At 39.9% G+C, this 22,544-nt stretch overlaps 1 protein-coding gene across 4 annotated transcripts in view; it reads left to right on the forward strand.

The window, feature by feature from the left end:
- NSD3 (nuclear receptor binding SET domain protein 3) overlaps nucleotides 1-22,544 on the forward strand; it is a 78,939-nt gene that overhangs the window by 51,545 nt on the left and 4,850 nt on the right. For 3 of the 4 annotated variants that reach the window (XR_005557990.1, XM_039354255.1, XM_039354254.1), the window contains 10 exons: nucleotides 1,708-1,881; nucleotides 8,004-8,153; nucleotides 11,220-11,376; nucleotides 12,892-13,094; nucleotides 13,846-13,958; nucleotides 15,545-15,814; nucleotides 17,620-17,736; nucleotides 18,251-18,392; nucleotides 19,855-19,961; nucleotides 21,449-21,653. Coding sequence is in view for 3 of the 4 variants with exons in the window: in XM_039354255.1 (XP_039210189.1) it covers nucleotides 1,708-1,881; nucleotides 8,004-8,153; nucleotides 11,220-11,376; nucleotides 12,892-13,094; nucleotides 13,846-13,958; nucleotides 15,545-15,814; nucleotides 17,620-17,736; nucleotides 18,251-18,392; nucleotides 19,855-19,961; nucleotides 21,449-21,653 (1,638 nt within the window). In the remaining variant the exon portion in view is untranslated. The remainder of the gene's footprint in view (nucleotides 1-1,707; nucleotides 1,882-8,003; nucleotides 8,154-11,219; nucleotides 11,377-12,891; nucleotides 13,095-13,845; nucleotides 13,959-15,544; nucleotides 15,815-17,619; nucleotides 17,737-18,250; nucleotides 18,393-19,854; nucleotides 19,962-21,448; nucleotides 21,654-22,544) is intronic. The other variant, XM_039354256.1, reaches the window with a different exon arrangement.

A 22,544-nucleotide genomic window follows, 5' to 3' on the forward strand; every position in this document is an offset into this window, starting at 1 on the left:
ATAGGGAATTGAATTCACAGACCTTTGTACATTACATAAGTTTCCTTTCAGATAGATAGATAGATAGATAGATAGATAGATAGATAGATAGATAGATAGATAGATAGATAAGGGTAGGACTAGATATAGCATTTGTAGCTCTGTGATCTGATTGTTTAAGGAAAGATGGGCTGTATATATCATTCTGACAGATCTTGTAAAAACATTGTGTAATAGAAAAGGAATGAAAATATGCATAACATCGGACCGTGCATCTTGCAAGACTATGCTTCTTACAGATACTATATCTGAAAAAGAAAAAAAAAGTTGCTGGCTTAAAATATGCAGAAATGTGGGTATTTCACTGATCGAAAGCTAGTGGCTTCCTAAAGCACGTAAACAGAGGGTTTGCTTCAAAAACATTTAGTGAAGCTTCCTAGAAACGATGATTGAATGAAGCTCACCATGACCAGAACACTGTGGAGATAAACAACCAAGGAATTATGTGCTTAGAATTCTCAGAAATGAAATTAGGCTCTCATGTTTTGGTCTGGTTGAGTCCTCTTAAATTGTGTGGGAGCAAACAAATATTGGCGTCATATATGTTAGGCTTGCTGGCCATGTAAAGGGTGACGGTTGAGGTGCGGGTTTTCTCGCAATGGAGGAAGTAGGAAAATTTGCTTTCACTATGACTTATTAAAGCAATTCTGTGGAAAAATACTGGAGGTGTTGTCAATGACTCTTGGGTGTCTTTACAGCCCAGGCTGCCTCTTCCTTCTTTAGCCAAGTACAAACTGACATCTCTTTTTTGAGAAGTTTGTTTTATGCTTCATTAGTTTGTTCTTCATGAGATATTTCTGCCCTATGTTTTAAATCTGCATAAAATTCACCATATTTCATTTTCAAAACACTTTTGCATAATTCATTGGGATTTTCTCTGCCATCAGGAAAACTAAAAGGATACAAAACAACAAATTTGCTCCCCTAATAACCTCTGGAGAAGCTAATATTCTTTGAGTACCAACTAGACATTGCCAATGTGATCTGAGCATGTTTTCACTATGACTGGTGCTAAGGGGGTCTTTCCTTCCTTCCTTCCTTCCTTCCTTCCTTCCTTCCTTCCTTCCTTCCTTCCTTCCTTCCTTCCTTCCTTCCTTCCTTCCTCTCTCTCTCATTATTTTTTCTCTCTTTCTTTAAAAACAACTGAAAACTGGCCTCTATGCTGGATAGCATCTTCTGAATTTCTCTGCCATTCAGTGGAATAGTCCCAGGATATATACACGACCTTGCTATCCAAGTTTGCTCACTTCGGAAGTCAGGAGGAATTGCACCATTAAGAATGCAAAACTGCCCTTGCCTTTCAAAAATAATAATGTCTTTAACTGGCTACCGGAAACTTTTGCTGAATATATTATGCTAAAGCCAGAAAGGCACAGTTGGCTAGAGGTGAAGATGCTCGTCTCCTGTTCGGAAAGTTGAGAGTTCAATCTTAGGCAGTAACAGATGTTTCTCTATCAGGGTGCAAAGAGAGAAAATATCTGCTGCAAAGTCCCCATAGGCATCAGGAAGGGCATCTGGCCAGTAAACGCTCAGCTTCATTCAGTCACCCCGACTCCAGAGATTACAGGGTTGTAAAAAGAAAAAAAAATAAGCTAAAGCCAAACTTGATTGAGGTTTGGAAGTGTGTTCTAAACAGACTGTTATCTGGTGCATTTTATATTAAAACAGGTCGCATGGTGAGATGTTTGAGATGCCCCATTGCCTATCACTCAGGAGATGGCTGTATTGCTGCAGGAAGCTTGTTTGTGTCATCCCACATCCTCATCTGTAGTAACCATTCCAAAAGAAGCAATCACTCCTCATCAGCTGTAAATGTAGGCTTTTGTTTCGTTTGTGCAAGAGGTGAGCTCTGTTTTTTGCCTTCCTTTGGTTGATCTCTTTGATGTTGAGTCTTTGATTTATTTATTTATTTTTTTAAAATGAACTGTTACACCCCTCCAAAATTCCACACCTTCACACGTACTTCCCGATGTGCATCCCCATAGACAGACACAGACATCCCTTCAAGGAATTACAGTTGATCAAGAATTCCTCCTTGGATGTAGGGAAGAACAGCTTCTAATGACCATGGCTGGATTGTCTCTTAACCTTCTCATTCTCTGTGCCCGTCCTTAAAACAAGACAACGAGGAACTATGGGAATGGATGAGGGGAAATAGGCTGAAAACCGTGACTCAGATTCTGAGAAAGTTAATTTGACTTCCATTAATTATCAAAAAAAAAAGAAGAAGAACATGAATCAACCCATGTAAATTGATGAGTCATCTTGAAGATGGATGGATGTGTGGCTTCTAAATTAGGAAGAAACTCTTTTCCCCATAGTTTCAATTAAAATGTTTTATAGGAAGCAGTTTTCTGCCTGACTTTAAAAATGATCACCTTACTTAGTTAGAATTATGTTCTCTAATTCCCTGTCATTTGCCTCACCTTCTCACCCTGCTAATTTAAAGATATAAGAGTATTTTTTTAAGTTAACCAAAGCTCACCTCCATTACTAAAATTCACCTATGAGTAGTATAGATATAAAAGATATTTAGGTTGAATTCATTCTCATGTAGCAATAATGTGACAGCAAACTTCACATGTATGTTTAGAGAAAACATACCTAAAGAATGATGATAACTGAGTGATAAAACTCCCTAGTTATTTTAGAGGGAAATAATTTGGTATTAAAATAATTTAATAAATTAATTTGGTATAAAAATATATCAGAAATTACGCTCTGTACATTTAATTCTAGGCAGACATATTTATCCTACTGAAATAAAATTGCAGGCAACTATAGAATTTGCACTTGTTATATTCAGTCATCCTCAGTAAAAGCAACAGGTACATTAACAATACTTTTGACCATCATGTGTGCAGAACAGGAAAGATAGGTTCATGTTTAAAGAGAAAATGTAGGTGGAGGATAAAAATATATTGGGGCAGGAGGTTGTTATCAAATACATGAGAAGAAATATAGCAGTTGCAGTTCCAGGCAGAAACCAGTAGACAGAGTTCTTGTTGCATTCAATAAATGCTTTGCAGAAGAATAATATCTAAAAGATTAGAGAGAATTTTTTTAGAGTGGTGAACCTGAATTATATGAAAGCAACATATAAAGAAAGGATAATCCATTGATTTTTTTTACACCTCAAGGAGAAACTATCTATGTAGTTATTAAGAAATGACAGTTACTTGATGGCATACAATCAATCAGTTTATATCTCTTTCAGGGCTTTGACATAGGTTTTTAAACCAACATTACTGTCATTTGAATCCTTCACATATGCAGGGAGAAATCTGGGGATTATGTGCTTTTAGTTCTTATTATTAGCCAGTTTAGATTGCTTTTAGGTGCTTTTTCCTTCCTACTTTAATGATGATTTCAGTTTTATATTTGAAAGTAGATTTTTTTTTTTAAATTTTAGGGATTATAGAAAAATAATTAAATTTAGTGAGGAAAATGAATAAACTTTTAAGTAGTTAAAGCTTTTAAGTAGTTATTAAACTGGTTTTAAGTTTTGAATAACAGCAGTGTTGTAGTTGCAATTTTTCTATTGTTTGGAACTTTAGTGTCAGTTTAAGCTAGTGAAATTTTGATTCCCCAACATTGTTTATAGAAGTACAACTGAGTGCTCTTTAGTTTATTGCTCTAGCCTTGGCTTGGCTACTGTCTTGTGAAAACACATTAGATTATATTTTTAAGTTTTTTTTCTTGCTTAGTCCAGATGGTTCGGATGCTTCTGATCACGGAGAATGAAATTCCTGAAATCTACTCAAGATTATGCACACCTAGAATAGATTTCAGCAAGCAGTACCTCATTAGCTAAAGGCCAGAACAGTTAGTCCTTGACTTAACGGCCATTTGTTTAGCAGCATTGGTGGAGCAGTGGTTAGAATGCAGTATTCTAATTGCCGGCAGTTCAGCAGTTCGAATCTCACCGGCTCAAGGTTGACTCAGCCTTCCATCTTTCCGAGGTCAGTAAAATGAGGACCCAGATTGTTGGGGGCAACAGGCTGACTCTGTAAACCGCCTAGAGAGGCCTGCCAAGCACTGTGAGGTGGCATATAAGTCTAAGTGTTATTGCTAGTGCTGCTAATGACCCTTCAAATTATAATGCTGCTGGAAAAAATGACTAACCAACCAGTCCTCAAACTTAACAACCATCAGAGCATGATCACAATTCAGGCCTTTGGCAAGTGGCATGGATTTATGGCGGTTGCCATACCTCTTGAGTCACAGGATAGCCATTTATGATCTACCAACAAACAAAGTCAATACAGAAAACTAGACTGGCTGAATAACCACGGAATTCACCCTGAAATCAGGCGCAACTCATTTAACAACCGGCATGGTTTAGTGAGAGATGTTCCGGTCCTGATTGTGGTCATAAGCCAAGGACTACTGCTACACCCATTTCTGGTTTTTGCTAATGCTATTCTGTAGCAATAGCTTGGCATCCTGGTTCATAATGCTGCCAAGCAGATTATATGATGATGATGATGAATTTATCACCCTGCATGGAGAGATTCCTGCACGTCTATTGGCCTTTGCTGTGGAGACAGCAAGCTAGTCCCCCCCTTCAAAAAAACCCCACAAACTGTCTTCCCGTGCATGGAACTTTTGCTGTACAGCCTTTCTGTCCATATTTCCTTCTGGGGATAGTTTCATAAAACACCCAGACTGAACTATTATCCCCTTTTATTTAAAATTACTAACCCCAAGTTTATAAAATTAGTTTTGCTGCTACACTGGGGTCAGAAAGATAAAGCTTGTCGAATTCCACCTGTTGCTTGAAAACAGTTTGCAATTGTCACGATGCTCACCAGCCACTTTTGAAAAGTGTTGTTGGGAATGGAAAGGTATTGATCTGTGCAGGCAGCAGGAACTCTGGTTGCTACAGCAACGCAGGATGTCAGTATGCTCAGAGAGATGGATTCTTTCAAAGTGGATATCGTGACATGCTCGGGGGTCCTGTCCACCCTGCAAACACAAAGGAACTATTTGTTGCTTCTTAAATTGCACTGTAAAATATATATATTTTTTCTTTACAGACAAGCACTTTGACACCCATTTTGTTTAAGATGTTCTCTAAAATGCAGATGAGGGCAAGTCAATGTACATATCTTTTTTTGGGGGGGGGGAATTGAACCTTAAAAATATTTTCCAAATTGGTTAAAACATTAAATTAAAACAAGTCATCTTTAAAAAATAATAAAATACATGGAGGAAGCGGAAGACAAATTAAAATAGGACTTTTTTTAAAAAAAAATTGCTCAAAGAAGGGTACTCTCAGCTGTATTTCCTTGATATAGGTGTTACTGTGGAAACAGTACTTTCTTTTAATTTGATCTCACCAATGTAGCCCTGCATTTCTTGAGGACTAGTATTACCCTTTTAGAAAAAGAAAACAACTTTTTTAAATTATTTGATACAGCCCGTGCCGTGCCAGAAGTTCAGATAATTTCATTCAGCGTGGGTTGCGTTTAAATTAATAATTTAAAAAGTTTTCTTTTGAAATAAAATACAAAACTGTATTAAAAAAAAAATCTGGTTTGGGTTTTGTTTTGTGTTTTGACAACCTAACCCTAAACCTCCAAAGGCCATCCAAAACAGGATATAGAAAATGTTGAAATTCCCTAATGGGGCAAGGTGTTCCCAACTGCTTGGAGTCTCCATTCACACATAGATAGCTTAAGAAAATCCAAGCCTGAAGATGATACATTATTTAAATTCAAGATCACTCAAAAGTCTACAACAATGTATGACTTTTGAACTCAACAAACCAGAATTCCCGCTGCAAAACTCAATAGTATCTTGGAAAGCGTTCTGGACAAAGCGTTGCAGCATTATAATGGTGGACAAATTAACAAGCCTTCAGGAAGAAAGACTGGGGTGTAATTCTGTGTACTAATGATCTCTCTTCCCCTTTCCTCCTCTCATTCACATACATGTGTGCACGTAAACACCCTCCCTGCTCCACAGTCATGTGCACTCACTTTCTCTCGCTCCCTCTCCCTTTCTCAACACACACACACACACGCAAAGTTGACTGAGTTAAGCTTATACAAATGAGCTAGCAATCCCAAGGTGGATTCTTTTGGGTCAGTTGAACTGCATGGTTCGTATCTGCCTTTCCTATCCTGCCACCCCTTAGCTATGTTGGGACATATATTTTTTTCCCCAAAATTCTCAGCTATGGTAATTGGGAAGATCAAATCCCAACTTGTTTGGAAGACATGGAGCCGAAGAAGGCCGATAACTAACGTTGATGAAAAAGCAGCAGGGAAGAAATATTCTAAATATATTGAATTTGATTTTAATTCTCCTCTGGCCAATTGGTTAGTTTCTTATTTGATCTTTTAAAAGCCCTAGTCCCCCCCCCCCTCCCAAAAAAAGCATGACATTGCTCAAAAATAGTATAGATCAGACTTAGGATCGGCATTTCTACTCTGCAGTTATAAGCAGAATGTAGCATTTTTGTGGAGGAATTCAAGTTTACGTTTCATTTCCATTGGGAAACCATAGACCGGGGGTTCCCAACTGGGAGTGCTTGCACCCCCTGGGCGTGCGAGGGGATATTCCAGGGGGTGTGAAAACTTGGGTTATAGTGTATTTGCATAACCAGGTATTACTTTTGTAAGGGGTACGAGAATATATCAGAAGCGTTCTAGGGGGGCGGGGTATAGAAAAGGTTGGGAACTGCTGCCATAGAGGATCAAGGAAAAAGGATTCTGTTAGTGATAGTTGGCAGGCGTTGTTAGAAGAATATTGCTCAATCCCTGCAAATTTCTATCCATTCAGAACTTAGTATTTCAGCAAATAGATTGTTAGGGTTTTTTTTTTTTTTAAAAAAAAATGCAAGATAGCTCTCACAGGCATCATGATTCCCTACTTAGGCATGGAACCTGGGACCTTTTTATTTACTGCAGTTTGAATTCTTCTGAAGGAAAGCAAGAAAGGAGAAGGAGGTTTTGGAGAAACAGAAAGTTAAGATAACGCAGATAGTTGACCGTAAGTTATTGTTAGATGTGAACCGAAGAGATGTCTTAAAAACAAAAGAAAAGACAAGTCCCTGCGGTCACCAGAAGTTAATAAAAATTGAGTGCAAAAGAACCCGTGCCGTTTCTATTTATTAACTGACTGGAGAGAATTCTTAAGCTAACGAGAGTCTTAAGATATGAGTTTTGGGATGCACCATGGGGAGAAAATTTCGGATTTCATTTATATTGCATTTATCAGATCTTGTTAGCTCCCTAACGTTACAACCAGCCAATCCTGCACTATCAACCTTTCCACTGTAGGGAAGGGTATGTTCCAATAAATTTTGCAGTACCTCAGTCAGGTGTTCTTTTCCCTCTAAAAAGGAGTGCAAGAAAATCCATGAATCTCACCAAACTGGTATTTCTCCAAAGTAAATAATATATGGATATATCAGTGATTCATCAACAAAAGGTATAAATAAGCTGCAGGTAATAGTATCCACTGCCAAACCTTGCCTAAATAATGTTCTAAAATTTCTATAGCTCAAAACAACAGCCAGCATGTGATTTTTAAGTTTCTAGTCCCTAGTGTGGGTCTTAAGCACCAGTTTCACAGTTAGCTTTAATATGTTTTGGGGGGGGGAGGAAGAAAAAGTAGAGATAGTCTCATAGGTGCTTTTTTTTTTTAACTGAAGATTTAAAAAGGAGCCCAGGTAAAATCCAGTTTCAGGTCTAGCACTTATTTTCACTCTTTTGCACTTAGGCATGGATGCTACCTTCCTTCAGTGTGACCACCTCTTAGAGATAGAAAAAAAAATTTTTTTTCTTTCACTTTTTTCTTTTCCTTCATCGCATCACCTTTTTCCTTTTCCTGACATAAAAGCACCAGTGAAATATGCATACTAGGTTATTCATTTGGTTTTTATTTCGTTTTTCTCCTTATGGAATCATGGGTAGTTTCATTGCAACTCATTTCTTTCTGTTTGTTTCGTATAGGGCTGATAGTGCAGGATCATTCAGACCCCCTGTTCAGTTCATATGCCAATAAATCTCACTATCTACTGAATGAATCAAATCGTGCTGAGTTGATGAAATTACCTATGATTCCTCCTTCTTCGTCAGCTTCCAAAAAGAAATGTGAGAAAGGTAACCAAAATAGCTTCTTTCTTTCTCTCTGTCTCTGTCTCTCTCTCTTTATTTTTCTTTCACCTTTCTTGCTTTTCCTTTCTTTTGGTTTGCTTTTTTTTTATTAAATAAAAAAACAACTAAATCAAAGCTTTGTATGCTCATCTAGCACTTCCTCGTTGCACTTTATTAAACTTCACTCATTGCTTATTTTGAACGTGTATTCATGTTGGCCGAAATCTTCCAAAGGGGCTTAAAATAATTACTGAATTCCACTCAAGCACTGACTTGTGCATGATTAGCCAATCCAGCAGACTTTCATAAATCCTGAGGCAAAACTATATATCTGTAGGGATTCTTTCTCATAGTTTAGATCTATCAGGTCTGTTAACCACACTAAAGGAGCTTTTGTCCATTTGGGTCTTACTCAGATTCTTTACAGCTAAGAGTAGACTGCTTGGAACTTCCAGATGTGTGAATCAGTGACCCCAGACTAATTGTGCAGCCAGTTTATAGCTAGCTGTTGACTGGATAGCTTTCTCATTTACCAATCGGCTTTCTTCGCAGAAGGAAGGTTGACTTTAGGTCCTGCAGTATGTAACATATTCTGCCTCTTCTAGGTATAAACGGCCTTTAAACGCTGAATTGTAGGAGTCTCCAAACTTAACCACTTATGGACTTCAACTCCCAAAATTTCCCAGCTAGCCATGCTGGCTGGAAAACTCTGGGAGATGAAATCCATAAGTTTTAAAATGGTCAAGTTTGGAGACCTCTGCTTTACTGTACTTTAAATAGCTGGATTGCTTTTAGCTGGTAATTACAGCCTCCTACATTTTCATCTAATAGAATAGCAGACATAAACTATTTCCCCTCTTCCATCACTCCCAGGAAGCACACTTCCTACAGGAGTATTCCTAAATCGCTTATTTACCCTACTTATTTTTGTTTCTGTGTCCCTCAGTTGCCGACGGCTCTGAGCATCTTAAAACGGATCAATAAACTTAGGGCTAAAGTAAATGAAAACAAGCAAGCCAAATAATCACAATTACATAGAGCTGAGTAACTGCACCATCACCCAGCGATAGAATAATGTCTGAAGGGCCTTTTTTTTTTTAGAACTCTTTGGAAGCCTTTATATAATGCTTTAATTACCGAGTGATCACTATTAATAGGAAGAAGGCTTAAATAAATCTGGTCCCACAGTGTCATTGACTAATACTATAGAACTGTGTGTGTGAGGGATTGACTGATACTTATTGCAAGTCTTCATCTTTTAATCTGTACAAGTTTACAGTTGGGAAGGGGAGGCCCAATGTTTTAGTAATAAGCTATCTGATTCTGGCCAACATTAGGGTTTCTTTTTCACAAATTGATCACACACAACAGGATAGCATAGTTTTGGAACTGCTTGGACATGTTCTATGTATGTAAAACCTATAGATAGTGGGAGTGTGCTTCTTTTATCCATTTGACGTCTTCGTCTTCTCTGCCACTTAATGCAAGTAGATAGTAGGCATAAAATGACATCCCCTGTGAAAATGGGTGGTGGTCCTGCTCCTGTAGCTCCCTGTTGACTGCCTACACTCGGAGCCTTGACCAAATCAAGGGTTTTTCAGTCTGCCAAGTTTGGGAAGATTTTATTGACTCTCGAATGTTTTATAAAGCATGTGACTTATCATGCTGGCATATTTAGAAGAGTCTCTCAGCAAGAATTATTTTGAGCCCTCTTTCATAGTTGCAGAAAATCTTACTGAAGTATTGTCAAAGCCAAGTTTCCTTGCTTAGCATTGAAAGTTTGTGTGGTTTTGTTTGTTTTGCTTGGTTTTCATATCTTTTTGGCATTCTGCTGTTTGGGTACTGTTTCAATGACCAGGGCTGTATTTCCTCTGAAATAACTTCTATACTTTTTAAAAATTGATTTTGGAGTTTTGGAACGATAACGGCGATCCGAACATTTTGACTTTTTGTTGCATTTCATGGCAGAGGAAATATAGTAATGATTTGGTTGTTTTAAGAAACCTGTGAAGCTTTATAACAATCGGTGCAAAGTACAGATTTTAAAGTCTATAGGTGGACAAAATTTTCTGACAGATTTGCGGAAAATAATTAAATTACTCTGACACTTTTTAAAAAAAACGGTTAAATGCTGCCTTCTAAATTATTGGGAGGGTTCCCTTCAAGTGTTAAATGCTCTACATTTTTAGATCAAATGAAGTTAAAGATGCCTGTGATTGACTGAAAGAAAATAGCTCCATTTCTTAGTTTTCAACCTTTTAACAAAAATTCCCTTCTTGCTTCAAAAGTTATGTGAACTTGGCACAGAAGTAAAATACCTGATCTCTCAACTGTGGTTTGTTTACAATACTGGTTTGAAGATCACCATGCTTAATGTTCAAATTGATGCAGATACACCAGCATATACTATGTTCAGATCTGGAAAAAACAAAAACAAAAAAAGGACTATTGTATATGCCAGGAAGGAAATAACATAACATCATAGTTTAAAAGATTGGTAATGCTTTTAATCAGTTCAGGCTCTATAGATAATAATAATATTATAATAATGCTTCATTTTGAAGGGACAAGAGTAATTTGGAATTCTAAAATTTTTGAATTTGTTTTGCTAATTTTTTAAAACAGAACAATACTGATCAACCTATAGGCTGATTTTTACATGCACTAACTGATTGCTAAGGGATCAGGTCACGACAATGCAGATTTAAAACAGAATTTATGTCTAGACTATTGGGGGGAAATCAACTCCCTGAACAGTTTATCACATTTAAATACCAGCATTTTGAAAAGATGTGTCCATGTAACTGTATAATCCAAACAAAACAAAACAGAATGAGATCTATCCATTGAAGTTCTTTGTCTAGGAAGTTGGTTTGACTGATTTTACGCCAACAAAGTAAGTGCTTTAAATCCAGCATTGTAATTCTGACCCGATCCTTTAATTCAGCTATTCTTATTTATACGACATGGCAAATCCCGTGCACAATGCATTTAAAAAAAAAAAAATCTGCAGAGCTGTGTGCCCTACTTGTTTCCTTTAACTATAAAGTGAGCACTGTTGTTGCTTTAAAGGTGGGAAGCTGTTGTGCTGTGAATCTTGTCCCGCATCCTTCCACCCGGAATGTCTTAACATAGAGATGCCAGATGGCTCCTGGAACTGCAACGATTGCAAAGCTGGCAAAAAGTTGCGATACAAGCAGATTGTTTGGGTCAAGCTTGGAAATTACAGGTACCTTTAAAGCCAACAAACAATAGTTTGTTGTCCTCAGACCCATATTTTAACTCTGGATCCTTGATTTCGGAAACCTTGCCTTTAGACTTGTTTATTTAGTTTTCAAAGGTTCACTTTTGATCTTAATTTCGATCATTTAACTTTTATACCCTATAAACCAGGGGTAGGCAACCTTGGCTCTTTTATGACTCGTGGACGTCAACTCCCAGAATTCCTGAGCCGGCTATGCTGAGGGGAAAGAGAGAGGTTTCCAAGTTGAGCCATGCTGGCTCAGGAATTCTGGGAGTTGAAGCCCACGAGTCATGAAGGGGCCAAAGTTTCCCTCATGCTGGCTCAGGAATTCTGGGAGTTGAAGTCCACGAGTCATAAAAGAGCCAAGGTTACCTACCCCTGGTCTAAACGGTGCTACTGAATGTAAAGTCTTTGACGTTCATATAAGCAAAAATGAAAATTGTGTTGAACGCTGTTTTAGATATTTTTTTTATTAGAATATGTCTTTTTGTGAACGTTTTTTGAATTGGTTTTCCTCCTCCATTTTCCTTTGTAAAGCAAAGTTATAAATATAACCCCTTTTTTTAAAATCTTTACGAACCTCTTTCAGATTTGCCCTCTTTTTCAGGATTGTCCTTTATTTCTTTTCCCAGAAAACATGGTCAACAGGTAGTCCTTGTCTTATGACCACAACAGGGACTAGAATTTCCATTGCTAAGCAAGGTGGTTAGTTAGCAGATAACCTCTTTTTTATTTTTTAACAATTTTTTTATTGATTTTCTGTTATTACATTTGATTAGTGCTTAATGAGCATCGTGTTGATGTTCTGGGCATTGAAGTCCACAAGTCATCAAAGGGCCAAGTTTGAAGATCCCTGCCATAGATGCTTCATGTAACTAAGTAGGCTGAGGGGAGTCTGTGACAATGTGCCACAGCCAACTCACTGCAGCACAACTCACCGTAGCCAAGTTGCTGTGGGACAACTCGCTGTAGGACAAGAGTTACACCAATACCAAAGAAAGGGTGGCATAGAAGCATTAAAGTAAGCGTGCAGAAAGAGGGACAAAGCAAAACGCAAATGACAAACATGAAAATAATTTCTTACATTACTTTAAATAATTAAATTGAATGGTTGAAGTTGTCCCATGATGAGTTGTCCCACTGTGAATTGGCGGTGGTGAGTTGTCTCATTCCTGGCCGAGGGGTGTGTAACTTCTGAGTTTCTTGAGGGTCGTTCGCTTCTTTTAACTCCTTAGTAAAACTGAGCAATAATCTTCTGTTTGTATGTACAGAGGGCACTTATTTTAGGTCCCATCATTTGAATGAGGACATCAGTAGGGCTAGCTTGACTCAGAGTTTCATGTGTTCATACATTCAGATTGATAACTTGTGGGGGGAATAATTGTGTAAGACCATATTGAAGTAAAGTCATCTATGGGAATTGGCTTGAGGACTGAAAGCTAGACCAACCGCTGTCTTTACCGATTGTTCTATCCTTCTATCCATCCCTCGTTCTCCTAGGTGGTGGCCAGCTGAGATATGCAATCCCAGATCTGTTCCTCTCAACATCCAGGGCCTCAAACATGATGTTGGGGATTTCCCAGTATTTTTCTTTGGTTCACATGACTACTACTGGGTGCATCAGGGGAGAGTATTCCCCTACGTTGAAGGAGATAAGAGCTTTGCCGAAGGGCAAACTAATATTAACAAGACTTTCAAAAAAGGTAAATTTAAATGATTTCTAGTGACTTCATGACTAAGGCTCCACATTTTTTGGGTCTCCCATCGTCCTGAATAGGGAAATGGTGTCTTGAAATTTAAGATACCCTTTAGTCAATTAAACTCCATTTCATTCCATTTAAAATGCTTCTATTCTGCACATTGGACTGTACATAATATTATTTCTGCAAGGATATTATTATTATTTATTATTATTATTATTATTATTATTATTATTATTATTATTATTAGACTCTGTCAATGTAGTCTTACAATAGCACTGATGATGTTACCTAGTTTGGTTAATGAAAGGTCTGCAAGCAAACAGCCAAGCTCAGAGAGCACCAAGGACCCCTTCAGTTTTACAATAAAGTAGAATTAGTTCATTTTGTTGTGTTTCCTGTCTGCTGTGCATGGAAGGACTCACATCAATCTTGCAAGCCCAAAGGCAGAAATTTCCCACCTCCGACTTGGCCCATTAGGGTAGGTCTTCCCTAAATTCTCCTGCTGACCATTAAGAGGTTGCAGGCTGCTGCCTCTCTTATCTGATTGTTTCCTAGGTGGCATTTCCCCCTGTCTTCAATCCATGTCATCCACACATTTCGTCACAAATGTGTCACTAAACTCATTGCTTTTAATTAGAGGCCAGGCCTGGACACTACATAATTGTTTAAATGAGCTTTGGTCTACTCGCAGATCTTTGAATAGTTGCTAATGCCAGCTTTTTTTTTCTGCTTTGGGAAAAAACTCATACAGCACTTGAAGAAGCAGCAAAACGCTTCCAGGAACTTAAAGCACAAAGAGAAAGTAAAGAAGCACTTGAGATTGAGAGGAATTCCCGAAAACCACCTCCCTATAAACACATAAAAGTGAGTCCCTTGTATTGTTCAGCTGTGTGCGTGTATGTGTGCAAGGCGCATAGGTGGATTTTTAGTGTGTTCACTTCTTAAATGTGAGAGCATTTTATTTTTCAATATGCATAGATGGAATTTTAGCTTGTTGGTTTGGAAACTTCTGGATCGGCTTTGAGCTTTCTTTGGCTCATCTTACCACAGAATCCTCTACTCTCATAAAAACCTTTGATTCTGCTTACAAAAGTTGTCATCCAAAGGTAAATGTGAGGGGTCCTTGGTGCTCTCTGAGCTTGGCTGTTTTCTTGCAGTCGTTTCATTACCCAAAGTAGGTAACATCATCAGGGCTAGTGATTAGAGCTGGTAACTAAACGTCTGCAAGAAAACAAGCAAGCTCAGAGAGCACCAAGGACATCCCCCCCATGTCAACCCTGAGCTACAAATATTCTCATTAAAGGTAAATATAGAATATTAATTTGATGGCTGGGCTCCGCAAAAGAAGCTTCACAGGCATATAAGAAGACATCTGATATATCACTTGGAATATTCTAACCAAAAGCAGTGTTCTGGCCAAAATATTTTCCATTATAAGCAGCAAAAGAGATTCACCTTGAAACATTTTGGGCGTAAAGAGCAGATGCTTTATTATCGAGATCTGGTCTGCGTCCAAAATGAAAAACATTGCTTTAATATTGCTTTAATTCCTTAAGCACTATCTGCCTTCCAGAAAAAAGTACAAACAGAGCTTTTCCAGAGAGCATTTTGTCTTGAGGCCACATATTGTGTTTAGGTTTTTAGTTGCATTTATGTTGTTACTGACAAGTGGTCCTCAACTTACAACCAGAACGGAAGCCAACATTTCTGTTGATAAGTGAGACCGTTGTTAAGTGAATCACTGCAGGTTTTTTTCAACCTTTCTTCCCATGATTGTTACGTGAATCACTGCAGTTCTTAAATTAGTAACACGGTTGTTAAGTGCCTAGGCCAGGGGTAGGCAACCTTGGCTCTTTTATGACTCGTGGACTTCAACTCCCAGAATTCCTGAGCCAGCATGGCTCAGCTTGGAAACCTCTCCCTTTCCGCTCAGTGTGGCTGGCTCAGGAATTCTGGGAGTTGAACTCCACGAGTCATAAAAGAGCTAAGGTTGCCTACCCCTGAGCTAGGCCATTGACTTTGCTTGTCAGAAGATCGCAAAAGGGAATCGCATGACTTTGGGACACTGCGACCGTCATAAATATGAGTTGCCAAGCATCTGGATTTTGATCACATGACCCTGGGGGGGGGATGCTGCCACAGTGAAAGTCTGAAAAACGGTCATAAGTCATTTTTTTTCCAGTTCTGTTGTAAGTTTGAACGGTCACCAAACGAACTGTTGTAAGTCAAGGACTACCTATATTGCTACTCTGCTGGCTTCTTTTTACGAGCTGTTGAGAGTCTTTATAATTATGGTGGAATGTCATGTTGATTGGTTGACTAATAAATAAACAAGCCATGATGTTTCTCAGCGAAGAGTTTGAGTCGGGCTTCCATCACGGAACGATATGTGATGCCGCTACATCTGTGAACTGATGCTCTGCCTGTGCCCTTTATTCTGTACCCCGCAGTCCAATAAAGTGGTAGGAAAAGTCCAGATCCAAGTTGCGGACTTGTCCGAAATCCCTCGGTGTAACTGTAAGCCAACGGACGAGAACCCTTGTGGCCTGGAGTCAGAGTGCTTAAATCGAATGCTGCAGTATGAATGTCATCCTCACGTTTGCCCTGCGGGAGAGCGCTGCCAGAATCAGTGTTTTACCAAAAGACTCTACCCGGAAGCAGAAATTATAAAAACTGATAGACGCGGCTGGGGCCTGCGGACCAAACGGAACATTAAAAAGGTAGTCGGACACTTGCTTGGTTTTTCAATGGGTTACCTATTCCTTTTATTCTTTAAAAATCAAACGAAGGGAGGAAACAAACAAACAAACAAAAAACAAAGCCAGAATGAAAGGGAAAAAATGCTGCCTTATGCCACTTCTCATGTTCTACATCAGTGGTTCTCAACCTGTGGGTCGGGACCCCATTTGGGGTCGAACGACCATTTCACGGGGGTCGCCAAACAATGCAGTCCACCATTTTTTCCCCCTTTTCCTTAGCTGTGCTACTCCCTTTTATTCTATTGGCCTTTGAAAGCCAAGAGAATAGACTCTCTTGAATAGAGTCTAATTCTATTGGCTTTCAAAAGCCAATAGGAATTGTCCAGGCTGTCTCTGCCCTGCTGAGCCCGCCAAAAGTCCCATTCTGCAAACGGTGCTGCACCAGTTGAGTAGTCCTCGACTTACGACCGGTTGAGTAGTCCTCAACTTACGACCGGTTGGGGATCACGGCATTAAAAAGGTTGAGAACCACTGTTCTACATGAAACAATAGAAACACACACAGCTAAGCATCACTTGCAGAATTTAGCTGGATTCTTAGAATCTGGAATTCATTTCTTATTAACTTAAATGCAATTAATTCTTTGTGTGGCTTTACGACAATGACAACAATATATTAGGTTAGTCATTAAAGTAAAAAAAATATACAAGACTGAAAAAAACCTGAACGTATATGTACACTTTCATTTTTTTCCCCTATATTCTACTAAGGCGGTTACTTATTTCACAAAAAATATTATCGTTAAAAGCCAGTTAAGCAAACCCACAAAAGATGCTTGAACTATCAACGCAAAATGAAATCTTATGAAATTTCTTCTGCCTTCTAATGTTAAGGCTGATGAATAAGCGAGACAGAGGAATCCCAACCATTTCATTTCTTAATGTCTGCATATGCTTTTAACTACTTAAAATATTTCCACGACAAAATTTAGGTAATTTGGATTCTGGAAAGAAGCGATTGCTTACCAATTCATGCACCGTCTTAGTTTCCAAATTAGTTTTCCTCACCATTTCTTTGTTACCTAATTGCATATTTTTACTATTATTGTATATTTCCTATTTTCTTTGGTCCGAGGGTCAGAGGAAAGCTGTAATATTGGGGAGGGAACTTCAGCTCCTGTCCATTCAAGGTTTTAATACAAGTTCTTTCAAATTTGGGGGTCCCAATGTCTGAAAAAGAGCAATTGAGAGGTTGGTGAGAATATACAGTATATTAGAAAGAAGCCAGCATTAGTTGGATTCTACATTTTCTACCTTGGGATTCCACAAATTTGCATCTTCTAGCTTGCAACGTTTTCTCGAACTGGTTGCTAATTTACCCAGCCCAGAACTCCATAGAATAATTCTCTTACCATTAGTTTCATTGGGAGCAAATATATTACAGTAGAACGAGGCATAACATCTTGCTTCCTTCTTGGCAAAGACCTCCTTGGGCTTGAGATAATCTCAGAAGCCTTTGCTATCAGAACCTTTCATGCCGATAAAGAAAATTGCTTTGTGAAGCTGTAAACGCTTTACCATGTTGGCTGTTTTCTAGCAAGAGTTTCTTTTCAATGTCTGTGCTATGTAGTATTAGTATTTCTCAACTTGGGCCACTTTAAGATGGGTGGACTTCAATTCCCAGAATTCCCTAGTTTTCGCTAGCTGGAGAATTCTGGGAGTTGACGTCCATACGCCTCTTAATGTGGCCCAGGTTGAGAAACACCGCTCTGTAGTATAATGCTCCCATTTATAAGTCCGTTTCTCTTTTGACTTTTTTTTTTTTAGGGTGAATTTGTGAATGAATATGTTGGTGAATTAATTGACGAGGAAGAATGCCGATTGCGAATTAAGCGTGCCCATGAGAACAACGTGACCAATTTTTATATGTTAACTGTTACAAAGGTAAAAGGATACCCTCTGTGCATGCGTGCATGTGTGTGCGTCGGTGCATGCTTGTATGTCATCCCAGCATCAAAGGTGTTTTACGGTTTTGACACCTGTCAAAATGACAGTCTGCATGTAAAATCCACCAGGAAAACTCGAGATTCCTTGCCAGCCAGACAAAACAAGAGTTTTTTACTCTCCCAAGTTCAGCAGATAATTTTGGCCTGCCAATTTTTGCGATTGTGGCTGCAATGCTTGAAGTTGAATTTCTGCCAAGCCTGACTATCTGCTCCTGTAACAATGCTACCTTTGCAGCGGAAGCGTCAGCGTCGACATCCCATTGCAATAGTTTAAACCAGGAGTCCCCAACTTTGTCAACTTTTAAGAGTTGTGTAATTCCCAGATGGCTGGGGAATTCTGGGAGTTGAAGTCCACAGGTCTTAAAGTTGCCACGGTTGGGGATCCCTGGTTTAAACCATTCATTCTTTAATAGGTGTTGTGTTCAATTGCTGCATCCTTTCTCTTATTCAAGGACCGCATAATAGATGCTGGACCAAAGGGCAACTATTCTCGCTTCATGAACCACAGCTGCAACCCCAACTGTGAAACCCAGAAGTGGACAGTCAACGGAGACGTCCGGGTGGGACTCTTTGCTCTGGGTGACATTGCTGCAGGTAAATGCTCTTCGGGAACGTTCCCGTTGCCTTTGAAAGTGAGTGGGGATATCTTGACCTCTTTGTTGCCTTCTTCTTCTCCTCAAGAGTCCTTTGATTTGTCCATGGAGATTCTCAGTCATCCAGGTCATCGTTGCCCCAAAAGTGCTTTTTCAAAAAACAACTGGATTTTATTTTATTTTATTTTATTTTCCCCTTTCTTTCCTTCCTTCCTTCCTTCCTTCCTTCCTTCCTTCCTTCCTTTCTTTCTTTCTTTTTTTGAAGACCTTCCGCTTCAGAGCTGAAGAAGCTTCTTGGATGAGAAACAAAACATCTTCAAGGCAAGGGGGCGGAAAAAAAAAGTCCAGTTGCCTTTTGAAAAAGCACTTTTGGGACTGCCCTTTATTTTGTATAACTCCCATAATACTACCCTCAATCTCTGGATTGTGTCCTACCTCCTCCTCCTCCTCCTCCTCCTCCTCCTGCCCAAGAATGCAGGCAGCATGTGACCTAAATGTCGTTTCTAGGCCTGGTGCTCCTGGATTCCTTCCAGTTCTTTTTCCTCAATTTGACCTGGATAGGGATATTCTCTTAAAGTCTTTTGCTTTCAGGTTTTACGCTGCCTCTTTGTTCTTTCTGTTGTTGTGGAGGTGGTGGTGGTTCATTCACAGCCTCTTGATAAACACTTTGAAAAACATCTCTGTGTGTAGTTTAAGCCTTTGTCCTTTTGTCCACACTGACTCTGCTCCTGGGACTGGATGGAAAAATGAACTCTTTCCCAGGACAAATAAAGCAAATGAGAAAAGCTCGTACTTGATGAAAGAGAAAGCAAAAAAACATACTATGCTGTAATTGGGTGAGAAAGGGGCCTTGGAGGTCTTCTAGCGTGCAACCCTGTACTCAAAGACTCAATTCAGTGACCTCAAAATGGAAAACTCTTGAGGCGATAAGAAGGTTCAGTTAGCAATGTCCTTATGTATGGAGAGATCTTGATCTCTAGCAGCTTTGGTCAGATCCAAGAGAGCCCAAATTTCCTTCCTCTGGAAGAAGTATGCTTGTTTATGCAAGCAAAGCCAAATTGAAATGAATAGTCCAATTGAAAGATGATAGTTGCCAGCTTTTATTGCTCAAAAAATTTTCCAGTTTAGAAATGCTGACGGATTTCAACTATGACCTCTCCCTATAGGATTACATCTGGATATTATGGCTTGTCGCACAGCCAGCCAGATGTTTAGATTGGATTTGGGATGGGAAAACCAGAGGAAGAGATGCTAAAAAGGAGAAATAAAGGAGAGATTCCTTATTAATTCTGCTAGCCACTGGGTCATTTTGATAAGAACGAGATTTTTCGCTGGCAATGAAGATGGCCATCACATTTTTAATACTTTTTAATACTTTAATGAAGCTCTTTTCTGAAGCAAAAAACGAAAAGTATCTCTAACGCACTTTGCTAAGTATTAAACTAATTCTCTTGAATCTACAGGGATGGAGTTAACGTTTAACTATAATTTGGATTGTCTGGGCAATGGCAGAACCGAGTGCCACTGTGGAGCAGAAAATTGCAGTGGATTCCTGGGAGTGAGGCCAAAGGTTAGTCACACAAGTGGGGAAAGCCCTCCAGGGCAAAAACCACAGATAGATGGAATATCAAAATACAGGGGCATGTTCTCTCTCTGCTTGTGCTCACCAGTCCAAATCAGGTCTCTTTCATCACAGATAGTCCTCAAACCTATGACAGTTTGTTTAGTGACCATTCGAAGTTACAGTAGCACTGAACAAAGTGACCTGGGATCATTTTTCAGGCTTTCGACCATTGCAGCATCCCCAGGGTCACGGGAACAAAATTACTGGCTCCTATTTATGACGGTCGCAGTGTCCCTGAGTCACAGCATCACCTTTCGCGTCCCTCTGACGAGCAAAGTCAATGGGGAAGCCAGATTGACTTAACAACCGTGGCAGGAAAACGTTGCAAAAGGAGGCCACTTGACCCCCTTTCTCGCTTAGCGCCAGAAATCTGGGGCTGAATTGAGGTCATGAGTTGAGGACTCTCTGTATAGAATCTCCATCTTCATTTAGGGCAGTGGTGGCGAACCTATGGCACGCGTGCCAGAGGTGGCACGCAGAGCCCTCTCTGTGGGCACGCGCCATCGCCCCAGCACACGTGGTCTCTAAAAGTTTGCCATCACTGGCCTAAGGCCAGCCAGCCTGGAGCCACCATTGGGGAGCCCACCATCCCACCCACCAGAGACCCCCTGGATCTCCCCCAACCCTGCCCGGCTCTCACAGGTGTCCCTCCCCTAAGCAACATCAAGGTGGCCACGCCCATCCCAGCCAGGCCCACCCAATCTGCCATGACTACTGCAGCCACACCCATCCAGTGGCCATGCCCACCCAGTCTGCCAAGCCCACTGTAGCTGCACCCGCCGGGTGTGCCACACCCACCCAGCACCTGGTGATACATAAGTGGGTTTTGGGTTGCAGTTTGGGCACTCAGTCTCTAAAAGGTTTGCCATCACTGATTTAGGGCTTGACGGCGACTGTTGAGTGTTCATCTGAACTCAACATTTTCTTGGCTGGAAGTGTTTGCTTTCAGACATCAGGCTTTTAGGGGGTAAAGGGAATGGCCTCGAAACTGGAGGAAAAGCCACTAGCAAGGCAGTGTCCAGTTAAGAGGGGCCTGAGTCCATTCCAAGAAATAAATTGGAGAGAACATTCAGACCGCCTACTTCAAATGGAGACAATAATGGGAAAGAAAAAGGAAGCACCTTCAGATTTGCAAGACTGTTTCACTACAAATCTGGGGCAGGGAACTACAGCCCCTTTATGATCTGTGGACTTCCACTCCCAGAATTCCTGAGCCAGCATAAGAATTCTGGGAGCAGAAGTCCACAGATCATAAAGGGGCCGTAGTTCCCCACCCCTGTATAGATGACACAATTAAAGTAGTTCTGTCCTACCTGGCATTGGTTTCTTAGCCCGGCCTACTCTGTAGGGCTGACTTAAGAGAGTTGCGACTCTTTTTTTTTTTAATTGTCCTTTATTAATATTCTTCTTGGCTTTTCCCTCTGCCTGTTCAGACGGCGTGCGCGACGGCAAATGAAGAGAAGGCAAAGAACGCAAAGCTGAAACAGAAGAAACGGAAGATAAAAATGGAGCAGAAGCAGATGCACGAAGATAATTGCTTTCAGTGTGGAGATGGGGGTGAACTCGTCATGTGTGACAAAAAAGACTGTCCCAAAGCATATCACCTCCTCTGCCTTAATTTGACACAGCCACCCTTTGGTAGGTGCCTGCAATTTTGTGGCAGCTGTAAATAGGCCTTTTTTTCCCCTTTTGGACACAAATAAATAAATATGTATGTATGTATGTATGTATGTATATATATATAAATATGACTCTTGGGTATGTTCATGTTAAAATCAATAAATAGTCGATCACCAAGAGAATAAAAATATAAAAGATTTTATTTACTGAACCTAGCATATATATATATATATGCAAAAAATCATCTGGCTGTTTAAACAAGGAGCCGTGGTAGCGCAGTAGCTAATATTGCAGGCTAACTCACTGTCCACTGCCAGCAGTTCGATTCTCACCAGCTCAGCCTTCCATCCTTCTGAGGTCAGTAAAATGAGGACCCAGATTGTTTGGGGGCAATATGCTGACTCTGTAAACCGCTGAGAGAGGGCTGTAAATGGGAAGTGGTATATAAGTCTAAATGCTTATTGCTATTGCTGCTCTGTTTCATTAGTCTAGTTGTGACGAAGTTAATTAGGGAAGAGCTGGATATCTCTAGGAAGCCAACATAACAGTCACAAAACAGAGCAGCAGAGTTGATGTCCACTTCCAAGATACTTAAGCTCAATTTCCACAGTCAAGTCAGTTTGTGAGCATTCTGCGATCACAAAGGAATTTGGGATGTTTGCAGTGGTGGGATTCAGCCGGTTCACACCACTTCGGCAGAACCGGTAGCTAGTTTTTTGTTGCCCAGGCCCAGAATGGACTTCCGGAAGCGGCATCCACACAGAGAGCCAGCTGTTCACATATTTGAATCCCACCACTGGATGTTTGGTGTTTTCTTGCTTCCCCTCCGTTTTTACTTCTTCCCGTGAATCCTTTAGCAAATCCTGAAATGACTCTTTTAAGTCGACCTTTCCATAGAATTGGCTCTGC

Source organism: Crotalus tigris, unplaced genomic scaffold (genome assembly GCF_016545835.1).
Source record: "Crotalus tigris isolate CLP2741 ecotype Arizona unplaced genomic scaffold, ASM1654583v1 scf7180000018549.3470463, whole genome shotgun sequence".
NCBI classification, from domain to species: Eukaryota; Metazoa; Chordata; class Lepidosauria; order Squamata; family Viperidae; genus Crotalus; species Crotalus tigris.